This window comes from Oncorhynchus nerka, linkage group LG18, assembly GCF_034236695.1.
Source record: "Oncorhynchus nerka isolate Pitt River linkage group LG18, Oner_Uvic_2.0, whole genome shotgun sequence".
In the NCBI taxonomy this organism is placed as follows: domain Eukaryota; kingdom Metazoa; phylum Chordata; class Actinopteri; order Salmoniformes; family Salmonidae; genus Oncorhynchus; species Oncorhynchus nerka.
In genome coordinates this window covers 62966226-62991871 of record NC_088413.1, presented here as the reverse complement: position 1 = coordinate 62991871, position 25646 = coordinate 62966226, and the positions used below count along the sequence as shown (strand labels likewise).

The following is a 25646-nucleotide window of genomic DNA, read 5'->3' as shown; positions in this document are numbered from 1 at the left end:
TATGTGTGGTGTCCTCCCAACTTCACCCTGTATGTGTGGTGTCCTCTCACCTTCGCCCTGTATGTGTGGTGTCCTCTCACCTTCGCCCTGTCTGTGTGGTGTCCTCCCACCTTCGCCCTGTCTGTGTGGTGTCCTCCCACCTTCGCCCTGTCTGTGTGGTGTCCTCCCACCTTCGCCCTGTCTGTGTGGTGTCCTCCCACCTTCGCCCTGTCTGTGTGGTGTCCTCCCACCTTCGCCCTGTCTGTGTGGTGTCCTCCCACCTTCGCCCTGTCTGTGTGGTGTCCTCCCACCTTCGCCCTGTCTGTGTGGTGTCCTCCCACCTTCGCCCTGTCTGTGTGGTGTCCTCCCACCTTCGCCCGGGCTGTGTGGTGTCCTCCCACCTTCGCCCTGTCTGTGTGGTGGCCTCCCACCTTCGCCCTGTCTGTGTGGTGGCCTCCCACCTTCGCCCTGTCTGTGTGGTGTCCTCTCACCTTCGCCCTGTCTGTGTGGTGTCCTCCCACCTTCGCCCTGTCTGTGTGGTGGCCTCCCACCTTTGCCCTGTCTGTGTGGTGTCCTCCCACCTTCGCCCTGTCTGTGTGGTGTCCTCTCACCTTCGCCCAGTCTGTGTGGTGTCCTCCCACCTTCGCCCTGTATGTGTGGTGTCCTCCCACCTTCGCCCTGTCTGTGTGGTGTCCTCCCACCTTCGCCCTGTCTGTGTGGTGTCCTCCCACCTTCGCCCTGTCTGTGTGGTGTCCTCCCACCTTCGCCCTGTCTGTGTGGTTGCCTCCCACCTTCGCCCTGTCTGTGTGGTTGCCTCCCACCTTCGCCCTGTCTGTGTGGTTGCCTCCCACCTTCGCCCTGTCTGTGTGGTGTCCTCCCACCTTCGCCCTGTCTGTGTGGTGTCCTCCCACCTTCGCCTCTGTCTGTGTGGTGTCCTCCCACCTTCGCCCTGTCTGTGTGGTGTCCTCCCACCTTCGCCCTGTCTGTGTGGTGTCCTCCCACCTTCGCCCTGTCTGTGTGGTGTCCTCCCACCTTCGCCCTGTCTGTGTGGTGTCCTCCCACCTTCGCCCTGTCTGTGTGGTGTCCTCCCACCTTCGCCCTGTCTGTGTGGTGTCCTCCCACCTTCGCCCTGTCTGTGTGGTGTCCTCCCACCTTCGCCCTGTCTGTGTGGTGGCCTCTCACCTTCGCCCTGTCTGTGTGGTGGCCTCTCACCTTCGCCCTGTCTGTGTGGTGTCCTCCCACCTTCGCCCTGTCTGTGTGGTGTCCTCCCACCTTCGCCCTGTCTGTGTGGTGGCCTCCCACCTTCGCCCTGTCTGTGTGGTGGCCTCCCACCTTCGCCCTGTCTGTGTGGTGGCCTCCCACCTTCGCCCTGTCTGTGTGGTGGCCTCCCACCTTCACCCTGTCTGTCTTTCACTATTTATATGCTGTCTCCAATTCCACTGTCAATGGAGTAGAAAGCCACGTTGTTTTTCACAGCTACTTACTAACATTTGGTTTGAAGTGGATAGAAAGTAAAAAGGATGACTGTCTAAAGAATATTCTATACTAGTCTGTTCTAATGTATGTTTTAATATTTAGAACTATATGTTCCTTTCCCATCTCACTATGTGGCTAAAGCAATGTAATAATTTTAAATTGCCAGAATGCTGTGTGATAGAAAATGATCAGGTGTAGTGTGTATGAGATGAGCCTTGCCTGATGCATTGCTCTAACGCTCTGTCCCCCCTGGTCGTGGTGCTCAGACGTGGAGGAGGGCCAGCTGTCTGAGTGTGGGGGAGACGGAGACCTGGAGTCTGGAGACAGCCCTCTACCACGCAGCAGCAGCACCTCCGACATCACACTGTCTGACACCTTCCCAGGTAGGGAAACAACAATGGGTGCGCAAACACACACAGCATGAGGGCATGTTCTAACATAGGGCCTTTTAGCTGGCCTGGAGGAGCTATTTAGACTCATGTTAACAATGTATCCATCCATACAGTGATTTATGTGCGTTGAAGCCTACAGGCTAAAACTCATATTTCTGATCCTGCATCTAGAGATGTAGGGATGAGACGAGAAACATATTTATGACCAGAGTAGACTGGCTGTCTGCTGTGTGTGTGTGTCCAGTATGATAACAGACACTGTGTGACTTCCAGGCCAGAAGAGAGCGTACTCCCCCAACAACTCCTGTGTCTCCGATGGCAAGACGTCAGAAGGGAGGAGAGATGGCGACCCACCCTTGGTGAGTCACACACCTGATGCAAAATCAATGACCCTCTCGCTTTGAATGAGTATTTCTGCAGGGCATCTGTTGCAGTCTGATAGAGGCACCTCTGAAACACCCACTGATGACTTCTCCCTCTGTGCTCCCAGATTCTGATCCGGCGGAGCAGCAGTCCAGCTGAGCTGGACTACCCTGTAGAGGGACACAGCACATACACAAGGCTCCAGCTCCGGGAGAAAAGTGAGAATTTACAGCTGTCTTTCACCCGTCTCACACTTTGTCTCAGAACTATAACATTGACCTCTCTCTCCTTCGCTCGTCAGGTGAGAGTGTGAGCAGCGAGACGTCCAACGGCTACCTGAACGACGCTGACAGCAGCCTGCTGGCCTGGCAGGCGTTTGAGGAGGAGGCAGACTTCCATTCAGCCCAGCTAGGGGTCAAAGCAGACACAGAGAGCCAGAGGAACCTGCTGCTCAGCCACAATGAGGCCCTTGCAGGTACTGGACTGGATTGGACTGGACAGGGGGGTGCAGGGGTGGCTTCAGGTCTGGGTAAGGTTTCTGGGGGGATTGATGGAGGTTAATGAGGCTTGGCGGGGATTGGTTTATATTGAATGAACACTGTAAACTCAGGTCCAGTAAATTGGTATTCTGTGAGGTTGTATAAGTTCTCACGTTCACCTGAGGTGTGTCTGCCTGTGGGTGGTGATGGGATTTATCTCAGAGCAGCCTGACCTTTCAGAGGATTAGAATAGTCTTCATAGCCAGCCTCTGTCTGGGAGAAGGTGATCTGCTCTACAGTACAGTATCTTCTGGGGGACCACCCCACCTCATCTGTGCTCCTAAATTGATTCAATGTAAATTCACAGCCTCTGTCCTCCTGTCCCTGTGCTCCCTCAAGCTCCGCTGTCTCCTCGTTGTCCCCTTGTCTTGTTTTAGGTCCCGAGTGTGCCCTCTCTCCCCACTCCGCACCACTGTCTCAGCACCAGCACCCCCCCGCCTCGCCAGCTTTGCTCGTGCACCCTGAGTGCCGGGACTGCCCCCAGCTCCTGGAGGACACCATGCATCAGGCTGTGTTACACATGCCTCAGGACCTGGGTACTGCTACTGTCCCTACTATCTCCCCTAAACACCCTCTTTTAGCCTGCCCTGCCCATCACCCTCTGTGTTCCACTGTTTATCCTATACCCAATCCACACACCCCCATTCCACCCATCATCTGTTCAGCCGTTTGTGACTCTGATAACTGGGCAAAATCGATCTCTGTGTTGAATCACCTCATTGTCCGAGGTGTGGACAGGCCTAGAGTTGTAGTGTTTTACAATCGAGTTTATACAGTAGTAAATCAGAGTTTTCTCACTCTATCTTTCTCTCGCCCTCTCTGGCCTTGTAGACAGCAGTGAGTGTCTGACTGATGATGTCAGCATCATTGCAGGCGGGAGCCTAACAGGCTGGCACGCTGACTCAGCCTTTGTGCTCTGGAGGAGGATTCTGGGTATCCTGGGGGATGTCAACAGCATCCGCTGCCCCAGGATCCACGCCAAGGTGTTCAGTTACCTCTACGACCTGTGGCACAAATTGGCTAAGGTAAGCCCAGCCTCAACACTCTCATCAGCCCAGATGACATGTCATCTATTCAGTCATCTACAGTGGCTTGCGAAAGTATTCACCCCCCTTGGCATTTTTCCTATTTTGTTGCCTTACGACCTGGAATTAAAATGGGGGGTTGTATCATTTGATTTACACAACATGCCTACCACTTTGAAGATGCAAAATATTTTTGGGGAAACAAACAAGAAATAAGACACAAAAAACAGAACTTGAGCGTGCATAACTATTCACCACCCCAAGTCAATACTTTGTTGAGCCACCTTTTGCAGCAGCAGCTACAGCTGCAAGTCTCTTGGGGTATGTCTCTATAAGCTTGGCACATCTAGTCACTGGGATTTTTGCCCATTCTTCAAGGCAAAACTGCTCCAGCTCCTTCAAGTTGGATGGGTTCCGCTGGTGTACAGCTATCTTTAAGTCATACCACTGATTCTCAATTGGATTGAGATCTGGGCTTTGACTAGGCCATTCCAAGACATTTAAATGTTTCCCCTTAAACCACTCGAGTGTTGCTTTAGCAGTATGTCATTGTCCTGCTGGAAGGTGAACCTCCGTCCCACTCTCAAATCTCTGGGAGACTGAAACAGGTTTCCCTCAAGAATTCTTGTGTATTTAGCACCATCCATCATTCATTCAAATCTGACCAGTTTCCCAGTCCCTGCCAATGGAAAAACATCCCCACAGCATGATGCTGCCACCACCATGCTTCACTGGTGTTCAGTTTGCGCCAGACATAGCGTTTTCCTTGATGGTCAAAGATATCATTTTTAGTCTCATCTGACCAGAGTATCTTCCATATGTTTGCCTTATGACGAACACCAAATGTGTTTGCTTATTTTTTTCTTTAAGCCACACTTCCATAAAGCCCAGCTCTGTGAAGAATACGGCTTAAAGTGGTCCTATGGACAGATACTCCAATTTCCGCTGTGGAGCTTTGCAGCTCCTTCAGGGCTATCTTTGGTCTCTTTGTTGCCTGTCTGATTAATGCCCTCCTTGCCTTGCCTGTGAGTTTTGGTGGGCGGCCCTCTCTTGGCAGGTTTGTTGTGGTGCCATTTTCTTTCAATTTTTTAATAATCGATGAATGGTGCTCCGTGGGATGTTCAAAGTTTCGGATATTTTTTTATAACCCAACCCTGATCTCTACTTCTCCACAACATTGTCCCTGACTTGTTTGGAGAGCGCCTTGGAGAGCGCCATAGTGCCGCTTGCTTGGTGGTGACCCTTGCTTAGTGGTGTTGCAGACTCTGGGGCCTTTCAGAACAGGTGAATATATATATATATATAGTCACATGATCACAGTATATATATATATATATATATATATATATATATATATACTGAGATCATGTGACACTTAGATTGCACACAGGTGAACTTTATTGAACTAATTATGTGACTTCTGAAGGTAATTGGTTGCACCAGATCTTATTTAGGGGCTTCATAGCAAAGGGGGTGAATACACTTTTCCGTTTAAATTATTATTTTTTAAACAAGTTATTTATTTCACTTCACCAATTTGGACTATTTTGTGTATGTCCATTACATGAAATCCAAATCCAAACCCATTTAAATTACAGATTGTAAACGTAACAAAATAGTAAAAACGCCAAGGGGGGTGAATACTTTCGCAAGGCACTGTATTCTGTAGATTTTAAATCAAGCTAATGCAGTTATGCACTAATTGCAGATCCGGGACAACCTGGGCATCAGTGTGGATAACCAGTCATCTCCTCCCCGCCCTGTCTTCATCCCTCCTCTCAGAATGCTGGCCTCCTGGCTCTTCAAGGTGAGTCAGCTGCTCAGAAGTCCACTGTATCTACACACATCACCTAACTATCAAAGACATGCATGTGGCTCTCCCTCTCGCCTCCTTTCTCCCTCCCCCCTCTCCCCCACAGGCCACCATGCTGCCATCAGAGTTCAAGATGGGGAAACTGCAGGCCTATAAACTCATCTGTGAGATGATGACTAAGAACCAGGACGTGCTGCCCAACAGTGACTTCCTGGTCCATCTCTACCAAGTCATGCACAAGGGCTTCACCAGCGAGGACCAGGTAACACATGGACATTTTTGTCAGACACTGTTAGTTTTATACTAAGCAGGTTTGGGTTAATAATACATCTATTCAGTATGAGGGGTCCATGTGAGACAGGTATGGCCAAGAGGAAGCCTGACGAAGATCCACAGGGGTCGAAACATTGCCATTGCTATTCTATGTTCCCTGTACTGTAAATGTGGAAACAACTTGATGTAGATTCCTGTAACTAAGGCCAGAAGAGGGAGCCATTATCAAACACAAGAGAATGGGACCGCTCTGGGAGTACAGCTTGGGACTGTTGCATTCTGTGGCTGTAGTTTCACTCATAAAAAGTATGATTGCAAAAAAAAGTGGAGAGGTCTCAAGTTTTTACTGATAAGTGGGACCAAATGACAGGTCAAGAGGGATGGTCCTGATTTCATATACAAAGGAAAGGCCCTCCTGATTGCCAGTCATATGAATATTTTTTTAAATGTAACCTTTATTTAACTAGGCAAGTCAGTTAAGAACAAATACTTATTTACAATGACGGCCTACCGGGGAACTGTAGGTTGGGCAGAATGACAGATTTTTTTCCTTGTCAACTCAGGGATTTGATCCAGCAACCTTTTGGTTACTGGCCCAAAGCTCTAACCACTAGGCTACCTGCTGCCCCGTTCAAAAGTTTGGAGTCACATAGAAATGTCCTTGTTTTTTAAAGAATAGCACATTTTTTGTCGATTTTAAAATAACATCAAATTTATCTGAATGACAGTGTAGACAAATTACTATTGTAGCTGGAAACGGCTGATTTTTTATGGAATATCTACATAGGCGTACAGAGGCCCATTATCAACAACCATCACTCCTGTGTTCCAGTGGAACGTTGTGTTAGCTAATCCAAGATTATCATTTTAAGACTAATTGATCATTAGAAAACCTGTTTGCAATTATGTTAGCACAGCTGCAAACTGTTGTTCTGATTAAAAAAGCAATAAAACTGGCTTTTAGACTAGTTGAGTATCTGGATCATCAGCATTTGTGGGTTCAATTACAGGCTCAAAATAGCCAGAAACAAATAACTTTCTTCTGAAACTCGTCAGTCTATTCTTGTTCTGAGAGGTGAAGGCTATACCATGCGAGAAATTGGCAAGAAACTGAATATCTCATACAACGCTGTGTACTACTCCCTTCACAATACAATGCAGACTGGCTCTAACCAGGATAGAAAGAGGAGTGGGTGGCCCTGGTGCACAACTAATCAAGAGGACAAGTACATTAGAGTGTCTAGTTTGAGAAACAGACGACTCACAAGTCCTCAACTGGCAGCTTCATTAAATAGTACCCGCCAAACACCAGTCTCAAAGTCAACAGTGAAGAGGTGACTCCGGGATGCCGGCCTTCTAGGCAGAGTTCCTCTGTCCAGTGTCTGTTCTTTTGCCCATCTTAATCTTTTATTTTTATTGGCCAGTCTGAGATATTTCTTTGCAACTCTGCCTATAAGTCCACATCCTCTTCACTGTTGACGTTGAGACTGGTGTTTTAAGGGTACTATTTAATGAAGCTGAAGGGCAGGTTTAAGCTACGGACAACGAACACAATTGCTTTTTATGGCAATTTGAATGCATAGAGATACCGTGACGAGACCCTGAGGCCCATTGTCGTGCCATTCATCCGCCACCATTACCTCATGTTTTAGCAAGATAATGCACGGCCCCATGTCGCAAGGATCTGTACACAATTCCTGGAACCTGAAAATGTCCCAGGTCTTCCATAGCCTGCAATGTCACCCATTGAGCATGTTTGAGATGCTCTGGATCGACGTGTACAACAGCGTATCCAGCAACTTCGCACAGCCATTGAAGAGGAGTGGGACAACATTCAACAGGCCACAATCAACAACCTGATCAACTCTATGCGAAGGAGATGTGTCGCGGTGCATGAGGCAGATGGTGGTCACACCAGATACGGACTATTTATTGATCCAAGCCCCTTCCTTTTTTTAAGGTATCTGTATTCCCAGTCATGTGAAATCCATAGATTAGGGCCTAATTAATTTATTTCATGTGACTGATTTCATTAAATGAACTGTAACTCAGTAAAATCGTTGAAATTGTTGCGTGTTGCGTTTGTACTTTTGTTCATTATAAAACATTTGAAAAGTAAATAAACATTTTAATATTAAAAAAAAAAATTAAAAAAAGGTTAGTCCCCCAAATGTGGGGGAGTGTAGGTGGGTTAAAAAAACACTAGATGGGGTTATAGCCAAAGGCTTCTCAGCTTTGTTGCATTGTCCTTTCGATACAAGAGCAGCAAGACGCAGTGCACTGTCGGAGGTACATGGCACATGCTTATTGTCATGTTCTTGTCATATGTTGACATAGGTCCTGCTGATGATGACATTGCTTATGCATTAGCTTTACCCCTTTCACTTGTTCTGGACTAGCTAAGGTAAATGTGAGGAATGTTGATGAAGCTGGTGATGTAATATATTGTGCGTAGGTAAGAGTCATCTGGGTTCACGCCAGTGTAGTTCTTGCGTTTTTCTAGGCCTCTGCTCAGCTGTCAGCTGGATCTCTCCAGACCTCTTGCTCTGCCTCCTGCCTGCCGGTGGGGATGAGGGCACACTGTTTTAGCATGTTGTCTCCGCTCACTCCAGCATGGTCCTCCTCTATCTAACCACACCCTGCTGCCTCCTGCCAGCCGGTGGGGATGAGGGCACACTGTTTTAGCATGTTGTCTCCGCTCACTCCAGCATGGTCCTCCTCTATCTAACCACACCCTGCTGCCTCCTGCCAGCCGGTGGGGATGAGGGCACACTGTTTTAGCATGTTGTCTCCGCTCACTCCAGCATGGTCCTCCTCTATCTAACCACACCCTGCTGCCTCCTGCCTGCCGGTGGGGATGAGGGCACACTGTTTTAGCATGTTGTCTCCGCTCACTCCAGCATGGTCCTCCTCTATCTAACCACACCCTGCTGCCTCCTGCCTGCCGGTGGGGATGAGGGCACACTGTTTTAGCATGTTGTCTCCGCTCACTCCAGCATGGTCCTCCTCTATCTAACCACACCCTGCTGCCTCCTGCCTGCCGGTGGGGATGAGGGCACACTGTTTTAGCATGTTGTCTCCGCTCACTCCAGCATGGTCCTCCTCTATCTCCTCTATCTAACCACACCCTGCTGCCTCCTGCCTGCCGGTGGGGATGAGGGCACACTGTTTTAGCATGTTGTCTCCGCTCACTCCAGCATGGTCCTCCTCTATCTAACCACACCCTGCTGCCTCCTGCCTGCCGGTGGGGATGAGGGCACACTGTTTTAGCATGTTGTCTCCGCTCACTCCAGCATGGTCCTCCTCTATCTAACCACACCCTGCTGCCTCCTGCCTGCCGGTGGGGATGAGGGCACACTGTTTTAGCATGTTGTCTCCGCTCACTCCAGCATGGTCCTCCTCTATCTAACCACACCCTGCTGCCTCCTGCCTGCCGGTGGGGATGAGGGCACACTGTTTTAGCATGTTGTCTCCGCTCACTCCAGCATGGTCCTCCTCTATCTAACCACACCCTGCTGCCTCCTGCCTGCCGGTGGGGATGAGGGCACACTGTTTTAGCATGTTGTCTCCGCTCACTCCAGCATGGTCCTCCTCTATCTAACCACACCCTGCTGCCTCCTGCCTGCCGGTGGGGATGAGGGCACACTGTTTTAGCATGTTGTCTCCGCTCACTCCAGCATGGTCCTCCTCTATCTAACCACACCCTGCTGCCGCCTGCCTGGTTAGCTGGCTGGCTGGCTGCTCTAAAAACAGGAGAGGGAGTGAGTTGGAAAGAGATTGAAGGGGGGAGGGGGGAGACTGTAAATAAATTATTTATTTTTTTTCCCTCTGCCCACGGGTTTATATTTCTCCTTGGCAGCACGACAAGCTTATTAGAATGTTTTCCATGTCGTTAAGTAATGTTTGAGCTCCTGCCGTGTATTTGTGATTAATTATGGACTGGCGTCTGTCGTGCTCCATTAGTGACAAGTTGACCGGAGCTGGAGATGACCGGGGCCAGAGATGACCGGGAGGGAGAGACTGGGGAGGAAGGGGAGCTCACGGGGAATGCGTTGGAGAGAAATGAGGGGGCCGGCCAGGAGGGACAGGGTGGCATTCTCCAGCTTTTGTTGTGCCTAAATATAATATGGGGCCTGGGCCGCCAGTGCTGAGCTTGGCTGGGCGCTAGAGCGTGTTCAAATTGCCCGGAGAAAGAGTCCTCACGCCACACAATGGAGGGACAGCCCAGCCGCACGCCTGCTTTACATAACAATGTGCCTCTTACTCCATCCCCCCCTTCCTTCTTCCTCTATCCAACCTCCCCTGCAGTATCCCTCCCAAATCCCTGTATCCCTCCCTGTTCTTCTCTCTTTAGTCTACTCTGTCCCACTCAAATTCTCCCTATATATTTTCCCCATTTCTTTGTATTTTAATGGTCTGTTTAGTCTTGAAATGTTCAACAATAACAAAATACTCTGATTATACAATATTTAAGCACTGCACATGTTTGCAAATATAACATGACAGGGTTTTTTCACTAAAAAGGAGGGGCTATGAAGGAGGGTACATCCTCTCCTCCTGGCTGCCAATGTCACTGGTAGTGTCCAGTCTCTCTCTTGCGCGCGCAGTCTACCAAGTCTGCAGTAGCATTACCTTGGCCTTTGCACAATGGCAGTAATCTATTTAATAAGAGTGCTGTTCAGCCTACTGAAAAGTTGTTGCTTGTGCATTAAATGTGCCTTCTAGGGTTGTGTGAGCCAGTCATTAAATATCTCTCTAACACCTGCTCTCCCTGTGCAAAACCATCCGTTTCTTTTCCCCCCTCAATTGATCAGTGAAACAGGGATTGTTTCATCTGTGTAACGGCTGCCTGTGGAGAGAGAGGGAAATGTGACAGTTGAGTTGTGCTGCGGTTCAAAACCCAGCGGTTTAGTAGATGATTAAACCCTCCAAAAGTACCTCTCCACCTTGACATAGCCATACAGATCGGCACTACCTATTAACATGCCTGGACTGGGAAAACCCCGTTTTACAAACTCCTTCTGTGATAAGAACTGATAGTAGTGTTATGATGTCACTAATGACCAGTAAATGGGGAAATATTTCATTCCATGTAAGAAATGTGGGTTGTGTGCCTACCAAACACGGCAGAATGAAAGGGTTAAGAAGCCTCCTGTCAGGCTTGTATTAATGCACCTTTTGTTGAACAGAGCAGAGCAGGCCAATCCTACTGCCAACCCTCAGCCCTACCGCACACAGCAGTGCTCAAATCTCTACTACCACACACTCCTTTCACATCCAGCTCCCTCTACTTACAGGCAGAATGGAAATACTTTGTAGGTTTATTGCTTCCCCTAAAATGCTAACTTCAGGCAATCAGCCGACATTACGCCTCTCAGAGGTCAATTACGGCAGAAATGAGGTTAAAATGGGCCACCAAACCCAACGCTGCCGCATCGCTATGTTTTGACTGGTTCCTTATTGCCTATGTTTTTCTATTCCTATTTTGTTTCCCCACTCTGTGTCTACAAAGGCTTCATTTGAGGGGATTCATGTTGGGAGGGGTTGTGGAGGAGTGTGTCGGGTGTTTGCTGAGGTGTACTGGGGTTTAGGACTCCATGAAACACAAGGCCTCTGTTTGAACCACCTGATTTACACACGTTTACAGCTATCCTAAAGGCAGGTGTTCCTGGCCTGGACCTTGGCTGTGTACACACACACACACACACACACACACACACACAGTTAAGCAAACAATCCCCCCCTTATGTAGTTCTATTACATTCTTATCTCAAGAATTTCAGTTCACTCCTGACATTTTAAGGCAATGTGAGGTCTTCCACTGCAACCTATTTCAGTTCTTTATTAGACACAGTACTTTATTAATATACCCAATGCATGTTTTCAGTGTACTGTACTTTACTAGCAAACAGGGTGATGAGATGACGGTCGACCATTATTATTGTGAAGTGGTACATTCTGCCCACGTATGCTTAAATCCCTCTTCAATACTTATTTAATACCGTGTGTGTGGTACTTTTGTTCCACCATTCCCCTTCCCTTGTGCTGTGTGATCAACCCATCTGCTGCCTCTTTCTTCCCCTCCCTTTTTCTCCATCCCTCATTCACACTCTCATTTTGTTTTTTTGTAAGATATGGACTGTGAAATGCTGTGCTCTCCTGAGTGCACTGTTGTCATATTTGTAGCAATTTGGGATGCACTACTATGCTATCATTCTTTTCCAGAGCTCAGTGTCTGTCCATTCCCCAAAATACACCCATCACAATATCAGGAATACATGCCCACCTGCTTACAAAATATATGGCTCTATGTTTAATGTAATGCTCATTCAATCCATCCATTGACCTAACCACCATGACCATCTGTGTTTGTGTTCCCTCTCAGGACGTTCTAAACACAGTGATCCGTTCCTGTTCCCCACGCTTCTTCTACCTGGGCCTGCCTGGCTTCACTATGCTGGTGGGAGACTTCATCACCGCTGCAGCACGGGTCCTCAGCCACGACACCGCCGAGGTACACAGACACGCACACAGACACACAGGCAGGCTTACATCAAAGGTGGTGCAATATGTATTCAAATGTATTTAGGATCGTTAAACATATTCTGCTATACTTCATTTAGAAGAATGTACTACACAGTATTCAACTCCATGGAAACAACATATTCAGTGAGTTAAAGGACGTAGTGCTGCCACTCCTGGGGGCTTTTCTCCTGGGGGCTTTTCTCCTGGAGGCTTTTCTCCTGGAGGCTTTTCCTTCAAGAGAAATGTTTCATGCAACATAATCAGAGTTCTGTAGTGATGAGACAATGAATGTGTTATTTTCATCTGAAAGGCTCCGAGGATTGACGCACAGACTGTCCTTGGGTCGCTGGTCTGTTTTCCCAACATCTACCTGCAGATTCCTCTACTGCAGACTGTTCCTGGAACTGATAACATCGTCGTCGGGAACGAGGACATTAAGGTATTCAGAGTTCTTACATTTACTTTGTCCTTTCAGTACATACTCAGACAGCAAACTAATACAAACATTGTGTAGGAGTTAGAGTTCAAGTATCTTGATGAATAAAATGGACATTTTGGATGGTAGATGAAGTGGATTGTTCATCATCATGTCTTCTCTGCCCTCTCCTTTCAGGACTATCTGGTCAACATCTTACTGAAGACGGCACGGAATGAACCCTGTGAGGCTGCCAGGTATGAAAGGGATGGGAATACAGAAGAAGGGTACAGTCGTGTGGAGGGAATGGGACTGATTGGATTCATGTTCAAATTTCAGAGAAATAGTATAATGAAATAAAAGATTTGATGAATTTCTGTAATGTAAGAAGAAAATGGAAAGGGGGTAATGCAACTTCAGAGATACAACACGAGTAAGAATGTAATTGTTCCCCTAGCGTGCATCAGTATTCTCTCACTGGTCTCCTGTGTGTTCTAGGTGTATAGCTGTGTGTAGTCTGGGCCTGTGGGTATGTGAGGAACTGATGCAGAATAATATTCACCACCAGGTCAAGGATGCCATCAATGTACTGGGCGTAACACTAAAGGTGAGTGTGTTTATGCATCAGCGTCTATGTGAGTGACAAGGTGCTCAGTTGCGTGACTCCTGTACAGTATGTTTTTGAAGACCTCTGCTCCCCTGTCTCAGTGGATAGATGCAGAGAGAACCAGTGTTTCCTGAGGGTGGGAAAAGAGCATGTGGTGTAATTTCCAGACCACTCGCTCTCAGTGGATGCAGGCCAATTTAAGCATTTAAGTTTCTTGCTAGTGCAATACCCCTCTAATGGAGCAGTATTCACTGCCCTGCCCAACCTGACGCACACATCCGGCTGGCCCAAAATAAAGGGGATGAGTGGGTGAATGGGGGGAGGGGTGCTTTTCTGAAAGCAGGTGCTGAACTCTCTGGATCTGTCTTTGTGTTGGGCCATTTTTGCAATCCTGCATTGTCTGCTCTTGTTACATGACAATAAGCATTCTGATAGAAAACAGGGGACATTCTATTTCTGTGCCTTGAATTCCAGATCCCCTTTTTAACAACACAACTGGGTCTGCCAATCAGTCCATAAACTTTAGTTTGAAAGACAGTTTTTTGCAGAACCAAGACATTTTCATACCTTTTTCTGTTATGCCAGAGTCCCCATAATAGTTTTATACAATTACTCATCCTACTACGTTGTTGACTTCCCAGAACACCTTGAACCCTGATCTCTCGTGTACTGTCCACTCTCTCTCTCGCTCGCTCTCAATTACAGTGCCTTGCGAAAGTATTCGGCCCCCTTGAACTTTGCGACCTTTTGCCACATTTCAGGCTTCAAACATAAAGATATAAAACTGTATTTTTTGTGAAGAATCAACAACAAGTGGGACACAATCATGAAGTGGAACGACATTTATTGGATATTTCAAACTTTTTTAACAAATCAAAAACTGAAAAATTGGGCGTGCAAAATTATTCAGCCCCTTTACTTTCAGTGCAGCAAACTCTCTCCAGAAGTTCAGTGAGGATCTCTGAATGATCCAATGTTGACCTAAATCACTAATGATGATAAATACAATACACCTGTGTGTAATCAAGTCTCCGTATAAATGCACCTGCACTGTGATAGTCTCAGAGGTCCGTTAAAAGCGCAGAGAGCATCATGAAGAACAAGGAACACACCAGGCAGGTCCGAGATACTGTTGTGAAGAAGTTTAAAGCCGGATTTGGATACAAAAAGATTTCCCAAGCTTTAAACATCCCAAGGAGCACTGTGCAAGCGATAATATTGAAATGGAAGGAGTATCAGACCACTGCAAATCTACCAAGACCTGGCCGTCCCTCTAAACTTTCAGCTCATACAAGGAGAAGACTGATCAGAGATGCAGCCAAGAGGCCCATGATCACTCTGGATGAACTGCAGAGATCTACAGCTGAGGTGGGAGACTCTGTCCATAGGATAACAATCAGTCGTATATTGCACAAATCTGGCCTTTATGGAAGAGTGGCAAGAAGAAAAAAGATATCCATAAAAAGTGTCGTTTAAAGTTTGCCACAAGCCACCTGGGAGACACGCCAAACATGTGGAAGAAGGTGCTCTGGTCAGATGAAACCAAAATTGAACTTTTTGGCAACAATGCAAAACGTTATGTTTTGCGTAAAAGCAACACAGCTCATCACCCTGAACACACCATCCCCACTGTCAAACATGGTGGTGGTAGCATCATGGTTTGGGCCTGCTTTTCTTCAGCAGGGACAGGGAAGATGGTTAAAATTGATGGGAAGATGGATGGAGCCAAATACAGGACCATTCTGGAAGAAAACCTGATGGAGTCTGCAAAAGACATGAGACTGGGACAGAGATTTGTCTTCCAACAAGACAATGATCCAAAACATAAAGCAAAATCTACAATGGAATGGTTAAAAAATAAACATATCCAGGTGTTAGAATGGCCAAGTCAAAGTCCAGACCTGAATCCAATCGAGAATCTGTGGAAAGAACTGAAAACTGCTGTTCACAAATGCTCTCCATCCAACCTCACTGAGCTCGAGCTGTTTTGCAAGGAGGAATGGGAAAAAATTTCAGTCTCTCGATGTGCAAAACTGATAGAGACATACCCCAAGCGACTTGCAGCTGTAATCGCAGCAAAAGGTGGCGCTACAAAGTATTAACTTAAGGGGGCTGAATAATTTTGCACGCCCAATTTTTCAGTTTTTGATTTGTTGAAAAAGTTTGAAATATCCAATAAATGTCGTTCCACTTCATGATTGTGTCCCACTTGTTGTTGATTCTTCACAAAAAAATACAGTTTTATATCTTTATGTTTGAAGCCTGAAATGTGGCAACAGGTCGCAAAGTTCAAGGGGGCCGAATACTTTCGCAAGGCACTGTAAATTCAATTCAAGGAGTTTCATTGGCATTGGAAACATAAACTCAGCAAAAAAATAAACCTTTTTCAGGACCCTGTCTTTCAAAGATAATTAGTAAAAATCCAAATAACTTCACAGATCTTCATTGTAAAGGGTTTAAACACTGTTTCCCATGCTTGTTCAATGAACCATAAACAATTTATGAACATGCACCTGTGGAACGGTCGTTAAGACACTAACAGCTTACAGACGGTAGGCAATTAAGGTCACAGTTGTGAAAACTTAGGACACTAAAGAGGTATTTCTACTGACTGAAAAACACCAAAAAGAAAGATGCTCAGGGTCCCTGCTCATCTGTGTGAACGTGCTTTAGGCATGTTGCAAGGAGGCATGAGGACTGCAGATGTGGCCAGGGCAATAAATTCCAATGTCCGTACTGTGAGACGCCTAAGACAGCGCTACAGGGAGACAGGACGGACAGCTGATCGTCCTCGCAGTGGCAGACCACGTGTAACAACACCTGCACCTTTCTGTACATCCGAACATCACACCTGCAGAACAGGTACAGGATGGCAACAACAACTGCCTGAGTTACACCAGGAACTTACAATCCCTCCATCAGTGCTCAGACTGTCCGCAATAGACTGTCCGCATCCTAGAGAGAGGATGGACTGAGGACTGTAGGCCTGTTGTCCTCACCAGACATCACCGGCAACAACGTCGCCTATGGGTACAAACCCACCGTCGCTGGACCAGACAGGACTGGTAAAAAGTGCTCTTCACTGACGAGTTGTGGTTTTGTCTCACCAGGGGTGATGGTCGGATTCACGTTTACCGTCAAAGGAATGAGCGTTACACCAAGGCCTGTACTCTGGAGCGGGATCAATTTGGAGGTGGAGGGTCCGTCATGGTCTGGGGCGGTGTGTCACAGCATCATCGGACTGAGCTTGTTGGCATTGCAGGCAATCTTAACGTTGTGTGTTACAGGGAAGACATCCTCCTCCCTCATGTGGTACCCTTCCTGCAGGCTCATCCTGACATGACCCTCTAGCATGACAATGCCACCAGCCATACTGCTCGTTCTGTGCGCGATTTCCTGCAAGACCGGAATGTCAGTGTTCTACCATGGCCAACGAAGAGCCTGGATCTCAATCCCATTGAGCACGTCTGGGACCTGTTGGATCGGTGGGTGAGGGCTAGGGCCATTCCCCCCAGAAATGTCTGGGAACTTGCAGGTGCCTTGGTGGATGAGTGGGGTAACATCTCACAGCAAGAACTGGTAAGTCTGGTGCAGTCCATGAGGAGGAGATGCACTGCAGTACTTAATGCAGCTGGTGGCCACACCAGACACTGACTGCTGCTTTTGATTTTGACCCCCCCCCCTTTGTTCAGGGGCACATTATTCCATTTCTGTTAGTCACATGTGTGTGAACTTGTTCAGTTTATGTCTAAGTTGTTGAATCTTGTTATGTTCATACAAGTATTTACACATGTTAAGTTTGCTGAAAATAAACTCAGTTGACATTTATTTCTTTGCTGAGTTTGTTAACATTGCCAAAGCAAGTGAAGTAGATAATATACAAAAGTGAAATAAACAATAAAAATGAACAGTAAACATTTCACTCACAGAAGTTCCAAAAGAATAAAGACATTACAAATGTCATGTAATGCATATATACAGTAATGTAACGATGTGCAAATGGTTAAAGTACAAAAGGGAAAATAAATAAACATAAATATGGATTGTATTTACAATGGTGTTTGTTCTTCACTAGTTGCCCTTTTCTTGTGGCAACAGGTCACAAATCTTGCTGCTATGTTGGCACACTGTGTGGTATTTCACCCAGTAGATATGGGAGTTTATCAAAATCCGGTTTGTTTTCGAATTCTTTGTGGACCTGTGTAATCTGAGGAAAATATGTATCTCTGATATGATCATACATTTGGCAGGAGATTAGGAAGTGCAGCTCAGTTTCCACCTCATTTTGTGGGCAGTGTGCACATAGACTGTCTTCTCTTGAGAGCCAGGTCTGCCTACGGCGGCCTTTCTCAATAGCAAGGCTATGCTCATGGAGTCTGTACATAGTCAAAGTTTTCCTTAAGTTTGGGTCGGTCACAGTGGTCAGGTATTCTGCCACTGTGTACTCTGGTTAGGGCTAAATAGCATTCTAGTTTGCTCTGTTTTTTGTTAATTACTTGACACATTGAAAATAATTCTCTTTTTGTTTTCTCATGATTTGGTTGGGTCTAATTGTGTTGCTGTCCTGGGGCTCTGTGGGGTGTGTTTGTGAACAGAGCCCCAGGACCTGCTTGCTTAGGGGACTCTTCTCCAGGTTCATCTCTCTGTATGTGATGGCTTTGTTATGGAACGTTTGGGAATCGCTTCCTTTTAGGTTGTACAATTTAACATCTCTTTTCTGGATTTTGATAATTAGCGGGTCTCTCTCTCTCGCTTGTCAGTTTGGGAACAAGGTTGTGGCTCATGTAGCCTGTGACCTGTTCCAGCTCCTCATCTCTCACTGGGAACACCTCCAGAGGCTAGAGCGCTCTCTCCCAAAGAAAATCATTGAGGTAGGATGACACGGCTCCCCCTCAGCTCACCTAACCATCTCCTTTTATCAGACATGCTATCTTCTTTCACTTGAGAAATATATAGAATCAACATGTCCCCTTATTTTTGTCCCATGCAGATCTTTGTGGCTACTATAGCATTTCTGTTGCCGAGCGCAGAGCACTCTGCAGTGGAGGCTGACAAAAAGGTACGGGGAAATTCTAAAGGACCCTTTTTTCCATCGAGGTAGCAAGTGCATTTGCACAGGAATCTTGTTCTATCTGGGCCCTATTTGTGTCTTTTCTCCAGCTCTCTCTCTCTTTTTCTCCCTCCAGCCCTCCCTCTCTGTCCCTCCCTCCAGCCCTCCCTCTCTGTCCCTACCTCACTCCCTCCCTCATCCCCCTCCCCAGCTGTTTTATTGATTATCTTTGCGTACAGTAGGCTTCATTGTGTGTGGAGGGTTCTGGGCTAATGGATAAGGCCTCTCCTCTCTTTGTATGATTCAGCTAATGGTGTCTCTGCTGCTGTGCCTGCTGGACTGGTGCATGGCCATGCCCCTGAGTATGCTGCTGGAGCCCATCACCATGCCCGTGCTGGAGGACTCCACATCCCACAAGGCCCCTCTGCTCGACTACATCTACAGGGTGGGTAACAGAGAGAGAATACAGTACTTTGTCTTACTTCCACCACAGCCCTATTCAGATGTCCTATTCAACATTTATAGTTTGTTCTATGACGCTTTGGAAATTCATTTTCCAATTTTTGTTTCCAGTTTCTACTGTTATGTGAGAATGCCCACCTAACCACCCCACCTGTTTGCTAATACACATGTAATACTCAAAAACATTCATTTATAACAGGTTTAGTTTTTTCTCGTCTTTTATTTTGACCGATTGGGGGTTTGAAACCTTATTTAGAGATTTAAATGCTGAGGAAGAGGCTGCGCATCAGGCTAAATGAATGAGGTGTTATTCATTGGAGGTTTGACAGATGTAGTCAAACAAACACAATCCTTTATATGGATGTCATCCCTGATAAGAAATGGTCAAATTATTTAGATGTTTCGTTGTCCTCGTAATAAGCCTGGAACTACAAGCCTGTCTAGATTTTAATTGAATATTTCTTAAAATGACAGAGACTGCAGCTGCTATCTAGGAATTCAATGTTATTTGTTGATCAATTGTGCACATAACAGTAAAGTTTATAAAGCTATTCAATACTCAGTCTTTTCAGCTAGGCACTAATTTACATAGCAGTAAACCTCACAAAATGAATAAAGCAATTTGTCTTGTTTATACATATTTTATTCTGCTTCACTTCTGGATTTGTATCAGATGTTTCCCTGAACAAATCAATGAGCAGATTACACTCAAGTGAGACATTCATACAATGACGAAGAAAGATGGGACATTTCTGCATCTCTGCTGAGGATTTGAACTTTTTGGTGTTTGTGTCTAACAGCACGAGGCTGGTCTGTGTAAAAGGCATGATTGCTCTGGACCTTATTGGTTCACTGGAGCTCCACTCCGGCTCCTCCATCTGCTCTCTGCCTCAGCAGCTGCACCCTCCCCTCGCTGTGCGTACGCGTGCGTGAGTGGTCTATTTGCTTGTGTGTGTTTTTGTGCGTCTGTGAGTGTGCCTCTGTGCACATCTGCACGTATCCATGTTTGTTCGGGTGTGTGTTACCTTCCTGGAACTGTTGCTATGTGAGGTGCAGCCACTTAGTTGTCAAGCAAGCCAAAGATTTTTTTCTCCTCCACAGAGGAACCACTTTGGGGCTTTGGTGTGGCAGCTGGTTGGTTCTGGCCTTTTCACCATAAACTCTAATCCCCCCCATGCCCAGAGGACTGTTAGGCATAATAATCCACATACTGTCTGCATTTCCCCACACAATACTGTTTCAGATGACAGAACCTGCGCCTCTCCTCTGGGCCTCAGCCAAGTGTGTATGTGTGTGTGTTGAATGGGATTAGCCATTCATTTACATGGACCAGCCTCCACAAAGGGTTTACCAAGTCCACCCACTCAGTGTAAGAGGCCCCACAGTTTGCTATTGTCTGATATGTCAGGCGTAGCTTCCAAGCACTTCTCTGCTTACAGCACATAGGTGTGTGTGTGTGTGTGTGTGTGTGTGTGTGTGTGTGTGTGTGTGTGTGTCTGTGTGGCAACATGAGCAGGGGGATAAAATCTTAATTAAATCAAACAGAGTAAACCTGTCCAATCAGTGTAATCAACTGACCCAGTGGGTCTTATCTAGTCCTGCCAACCCAACGGACTGATGCCGTGCCATCTGTTATGCAGATCGATACACTCATCACAGGAGAAATGGATTAGTGGCAATAAAGAGCTTCTCTTCTCTTAGATGGCCGTCTCACCATGACAAACAGACCGTATATTCCTCCTCCGTATGTTCCTGAACCATTCGAAGTGCAATAAGCAAAGCCTCACTGATTATCTTCCATACTTGCAACCTCTGCATTCGAGATTACTGTATAATTTTCCTCTTACTTAGTAACTTACTTAGTCACTTCACCTGCGTTTCAGATACTGTAAGATCAGTGTTCAGCTATTCAGTGGCTCCCGCTGTTGGTCAATGCCTCCACTGTCGCGTGCTTTAATCTCAGGCAGACTGGGTAGAGTGTCTGTTTGAGTGTGTGATGTACCTCATTTATGAGTCCCATGTGCTCGTTGATGCTGTGCAGCCAGCCACGCAAAGGAACAGTAGCAGTGACTGTATCCAAGGTTACCGCCACATGCAAGATTACCACATTACCACTGTTTTTCTCTTGTAGTTGCTTTAACCCACTAGGTGTTGACTCCTATCTTCAATCCTGTTCGGTAGGTGCTTCACTGTTGTGTCTCTGGCTCCAACCTGCACACCCAGCAGAGTCACTACCTCCTGAGCCTGTCTGACCTCTCCACTGACTACGACCCCTTCCTCATGCTGGGCCAGGTCAAAAATTCTGAGCCCCCGCCCTCACACACTGCTGCAGACTTTGGCAACCTGCTCACCGTTGCCGAAGGTAAGTAGACCTGAGACCTGACAACTGTCACTGCCCTCACCACTGTCACCAACACAGCAGGAGACAGGATGGGCAGATGAGACGCCACCCATTTAGTACCTGCTGTGTAGGAGATTGTGCTAGGGCTGACAGAGAAATTAAAGGAGGGCTGTGTACGTTTGTGTGTTTGTGCGTTAGAGACTGTGTCTTTGTGCGTTAGAGACGGTGTGTTTGTGCGTTAGAGACGGTGTGTTTGTGCGTTAGAGACGGTGTGTTTGTGCGTTAGAGACGGTGTGTTTGTGCGTTAGAGACGGTGTGTTTGTGCGTTAGAGACTGTGTGTTTGTGCGTTAGAGACTGTGTGTTTGTGCGTTAGAGACTGTGTGTTTGTGCGTTAGAGACGGTGCGTTTGAGCGTTAGAGACGGTGTGTTTGTGCGTTAGAGACGGTGTGTTTGTGCGTTAGAGACGGTGTGTTTGTGCGTTAGAGACGGTGTGTTTGTGCGTTAGAGACGGTGTGTTTGTGCGTTAGAGACGGTGTGTTTGAGCGTTAGAGACTGTGTGTTTGTGCGTTAGAGACGGTGTGTTTGTGCGTTAGAGACGGTGTCTTTGTGCGTTAGAGACGGTGTGTTTGTGCGTTAGAGACGGTGCGTTTGTGCGTTAGAGACGGTGCGTTTGAGCGTTAGAGACGGAGTGTTTGTGCGTTAGAGACGGTGTGTTTGAGCGTTAGAGACTGTGTGTTTGTGCGTTAGAGACGGTGTGTTTGAGCGTTAGAGACGGTGTGTTTGTGCGTTAGAGACGGTGTGTTTGTGCGTTAGAGACGGTGTCTTTGTGCGTTAGAGACGGTGTGTTTGTGCGTTAGAGACGGTGCGTTTGTGCGTTAGAGACGGTGCGTTTGCGCTTTAGAGACGGTGTGTTTGCGCTTTAGAGACGGTGCGTTTGCGCTTTAGAGACGGTGCGTTTGCGCTTTAGAGACGGTGCGTTTGAGCGTTAGAGACGGTGCGTTTGCGCTTTAGAGACGGTGCGTTTGCGCTTTAGAGACGGTGCGTTTGCGCTTTAGAGACGGTGCGTTTGAGCTTTAGAGACGGTGCGTTTGTGCATTAGAGACGGTGCGTTTGAGCGTTAGAAACGGTGCGTTTAGTTTTTTTTTTACCCCTTTTTTTCTCCCCAATTTTGTGGTATCCAATTGGTAGTAGTTACAGTCTTGTCTCATCGCTGCAACTCCCTTACGGACTCGGGAGAGATGAAGGTCGAGAGCCATGCGTCCTCCGAAACACAACCCAACCTAGCAGCACTGCTTCTTGACACAATGCGCATCCAACCCGGAAGCCAGCCACACCAATGTGTCGGAGGAAACACTGTACACCTGGCAACCTGGTCAGCGTGCACTGTGCCCGGCCCGCCACAGGAGTCGCTAGTGCGCGATGAGACATGGATATCCCTGCCGGCCAAACCCCCCTAACCCGGACGACACTGGGCCAATTGTGCGTCGCCCCATGGACCTCCCGGTCGCGGCCGGCTGCGACAGAGCCTGGGCTCGAACCCAGAATCTCTGGTGGCACAGCTGTGCCACTGTAGACCACTGTGCCACCCTGGAAGCCCAGAGACGGTGTGTTTGAGCGTTAGAGACGGTGCGTTTGCGTGTTAGAGACGGTGCGTTTGCGCGTTAGAGACGGTGCGTTTGCGCGTTAGAGACGGTGTGTTTGTGCGTTAGAGACGGTGTGTTTGTGCGTTAGAGACGGTGTGTTTGTGCGTTAGAGACGGTGTGTTTGTGCGTTAGAGACGGTGTGTTTGTGCGTTAGAGACGGTGCGTTTGAGCGTTAGAGACGGTGCGTTTGAGCGTTTTGAGCGTTAGAGACGGTGCGTTTGAGCGTTAGAGACGGTGCGTTTGAGCGTTAGAGACGGTGCATTTGAGCGTTAGAGATGGTGCGTTTGAGCGTTAGAGATGGTGCGTTTGAGCGTTAGAGACTGTGCGTTTCAGCGTGAGAAACGGTGCGTTTCAGCGTTAGAGAGCTTTGGAATGCTTTCGAGTACCCTGTCATCCAAGTAATGTGTGCCTAGCTGCCCCTGCTTGTTTTACATATTACTCTTCCTCATCCAGACCACACTCTTCCTCTCCCAAACCACCTGGGAAATGGGCAGTAAGGGGATTTACAGGGAGATGTAAGTTTTTAATAGGTAGCCTTCCATTTGGAGGTAGCTACTCTATTAAATGTTAATGTTTTGACCTAATATTGACTAGACTAACACATGGAATGTTTAAAGAGGTAGCCATTAGTGCTCTGCCCCAGGGAGAGGACCCATTATCCAAGAGACATCTAAAAATGATATTTATTAGTGACCTTGTGGTGCCATTAGGTTATGTATTAGAGTATTTCTTTACAACGGCCGTTTCCTCCACTAATGTTTCAGAAGTCATTTTCTCTTTCAACCAAAAGAACGTACCCATTGACGCAATGTTGGCTAAGCCCAGCTGAAATATCTAGCTTATGTCATTACTTTTCATACAGCGCTACAAAGTCTAGATAGAAACTACAGAAGAGCAGCCAAAGAGCACTATGCATTCCCCTCGAGATCATATTGATTAAGTCTCATCAAAGGGCTTGTGTATCTCTAATGCAGCCTCTCTAAAGAGCTTTCTCCACTTTGATGAGGGATGATAGTATTGATAGCACTGTCACAATGCGGAGCGCATCTTCTTGTTTTTTTCCCCCCATCGTAACTCTTTCATTTTGGAATAGTTCTGAGCATTTAAATCAATCTGATTCAGGGAGCAGCACTCTATTCACCATGCTGTAAAGATCTGCTTCTCATTAGCACTTTGCCAGTCTTTTCTCTCCGCCCATTGTAGCAGACTCAATGGCCTTTTCAAAGTTGTCTCCCATGATTAGATGCTACCTACTTATTTATGGCAGAGGTGTGTTGGCCATAACCGTTGTGAGAAATGAAAAACAACGCTATTAGTTATTATGAAGGAAAAGCTAGCTTTGTGTGAAAAGGCCAGAGAATTGAGAACTGCTTAATGAATTTACTATAGTTTATATAAGGATCCCCTTTAGCTGTTGCATATTAGCTGTTGCGCAGTATGAAAAAAAGTATGAAAATATACATGTAAAATGCACATGCAGCAGCTACTCTTCCTGGGGTCCACACAAAACATCAAAAACATGAGTGCATACGATACATGACAAAGTACATGTGCTGGGTCTTGACTTCCCTGTATAAAATACATGTAAACAGGGGGGTTATTTACAGGGTTAACGAAATGATTTGTCTCTCAGGATGTCTTTAGACCATCTTATTCCTGTTCTCCTCTTGCTTCCAGAGAAGAAAAGACGGAATATGGAGCTCATCCCTCTGACGGCACGGATGATCATGACACACCTTGTGAACCACCTGGGCCACCATCCCCTCAGTGGTGGCCCCGCCCTCCTGCACAGCCTGGTCAGTGAGAACCATGACAACCCCTTTGTGGAGTCATCAGAACTCTCCTCTGAGGTGTTCAAGAGCCCCAACCTGCAGCTGTTTGTGTTCAACGACAGCACCCTGGTGTCCTACCTCCAGGTACCCTCGGAGCCCTCTGATCCAGGGGAACCCCACGACAACTCCTCCCAGGTACGGGTCATCGTCAGGGACATCTCTGGAAAGTACTCCTGGGACGGAGGGGTCCTCTACCGCACCCAGGAGGGAGTCAACGGCATGCATCAGAGGACCTCAGACCCCTCCAACCACTCCACCACCAAGCCTACCTCACCAGGCACCTCAGACCCTTCCAACCACTCCACCACCAAGCCCACCTCACCAGGCACCTCAGACCCCTACAACCACTCCACCACCAAGCCCACCTCACCAGGCACCTCAGACCCCTACAACCACTCCACCTCCAAGCCCACCTCACCAGGCACCTCCGAGCGCTCCAACCCCCCTGGCTGGGACTCCCAGTCAGGCTGTGATGAGGAGGAGGTAGATGGCCTGGACCAGCTCCTAGAAGACCTGGGATACAGCAGCCCTGAGTGCCTGCCCCAGCCCCGGCTGAGGCTCAACCAGCCAGCCCCCTCTCCCTGTGGGATGAACCTGGAGCAGGAGGGGGCCATCATGGAGGCCATCCTCAGGCAGATGCAGCAGGAGGAGGAGCAGGTGAAGAGGTGGAACGCAGACGTGAGCGTCAAGGCCACCAGCCAGAGAGAACCCGCTCACCAGGAGCCCAAAGCTTTCTTCTACTTCTGCAGACTGCTACTCAACGACCTGGGCATGAACTCATGGGACCACAGGTACAGAGCAAAGCACAACACCACCACATCCACAGCTATAGACTAGTAAGGAGAATACCTCACAGAGAGAGAGAAAGTGGGAGAGAAAAAGTACAAGGAAAGGCCTGGCAGGGTGTGTT

The 25646-nt window shown here is 47.4% G+C and overlaps 1 protein-coding gene across 3 annotated transcripts in view; it reads left to right on the top strand.

Moving 5' to 3' along the window:
• Positions 1-25646, top strand: part of LOC115146504 (ral GTPase-activating protein subunit alpha-2-like) — a 191320-nt gene that overhangs the window by 103976 nt on the left and 61698 nt on the right. For all 3 annotated transcript variants that reach the window (XR_010459785.1, XM_065004260.1, XM_065004261.1), the window contains exons 17-33: positions 1722-1838; positions 2121-2206; positions 2338-2428; positions 2512-2685; positions 3127-3285; positions 3581-3774; positions 5483-5581; positions 5694-5849; positions 12246-12374; positions 12696-12824; positions 12999-13057; positions 13299-13407; positions 18168-18278; positions 18398-18466; positions 18765-18902; positions 21101-21281; positions 24582-25527. Coding sequence is in view for 2 of the 3 variants with exons in the window: in XM_065004260.1 (XP_064860332.1) it covers positions 1722-1838; positions 2121-2206; positions 2338-2428; positions 2512-2685; positions 3127-3285; positions 3581-3774; positions 5483-5581; positions 5694-5849; positions 12246-12374; positions 12696-12824; positions 12999-13057; positions 13299-13407; positions 18168-18278; positions 18398-18466; positions 18765-18902; positions 21101-21281; positions 24582-25527 (2947 nt within the window). In the remaining variant the exon portion in view is untranslated. The remainder of the gene's footprint in view (positions 1-1721; positions 1839-2120; positions 2207-2337; positions 2429-2511; positions 2686-3126; positions 3286-3580; positions 3775-5482; positions 5582-5693; positions 5850-12245; positions 12375-12695; positions 12825-12998; positions 13058-13298; positions 13408-18167; positions 18279-18397; positions 18467-18764; positions 18903-21100; positions 21282-24581; positions 25528-25646) is intronic.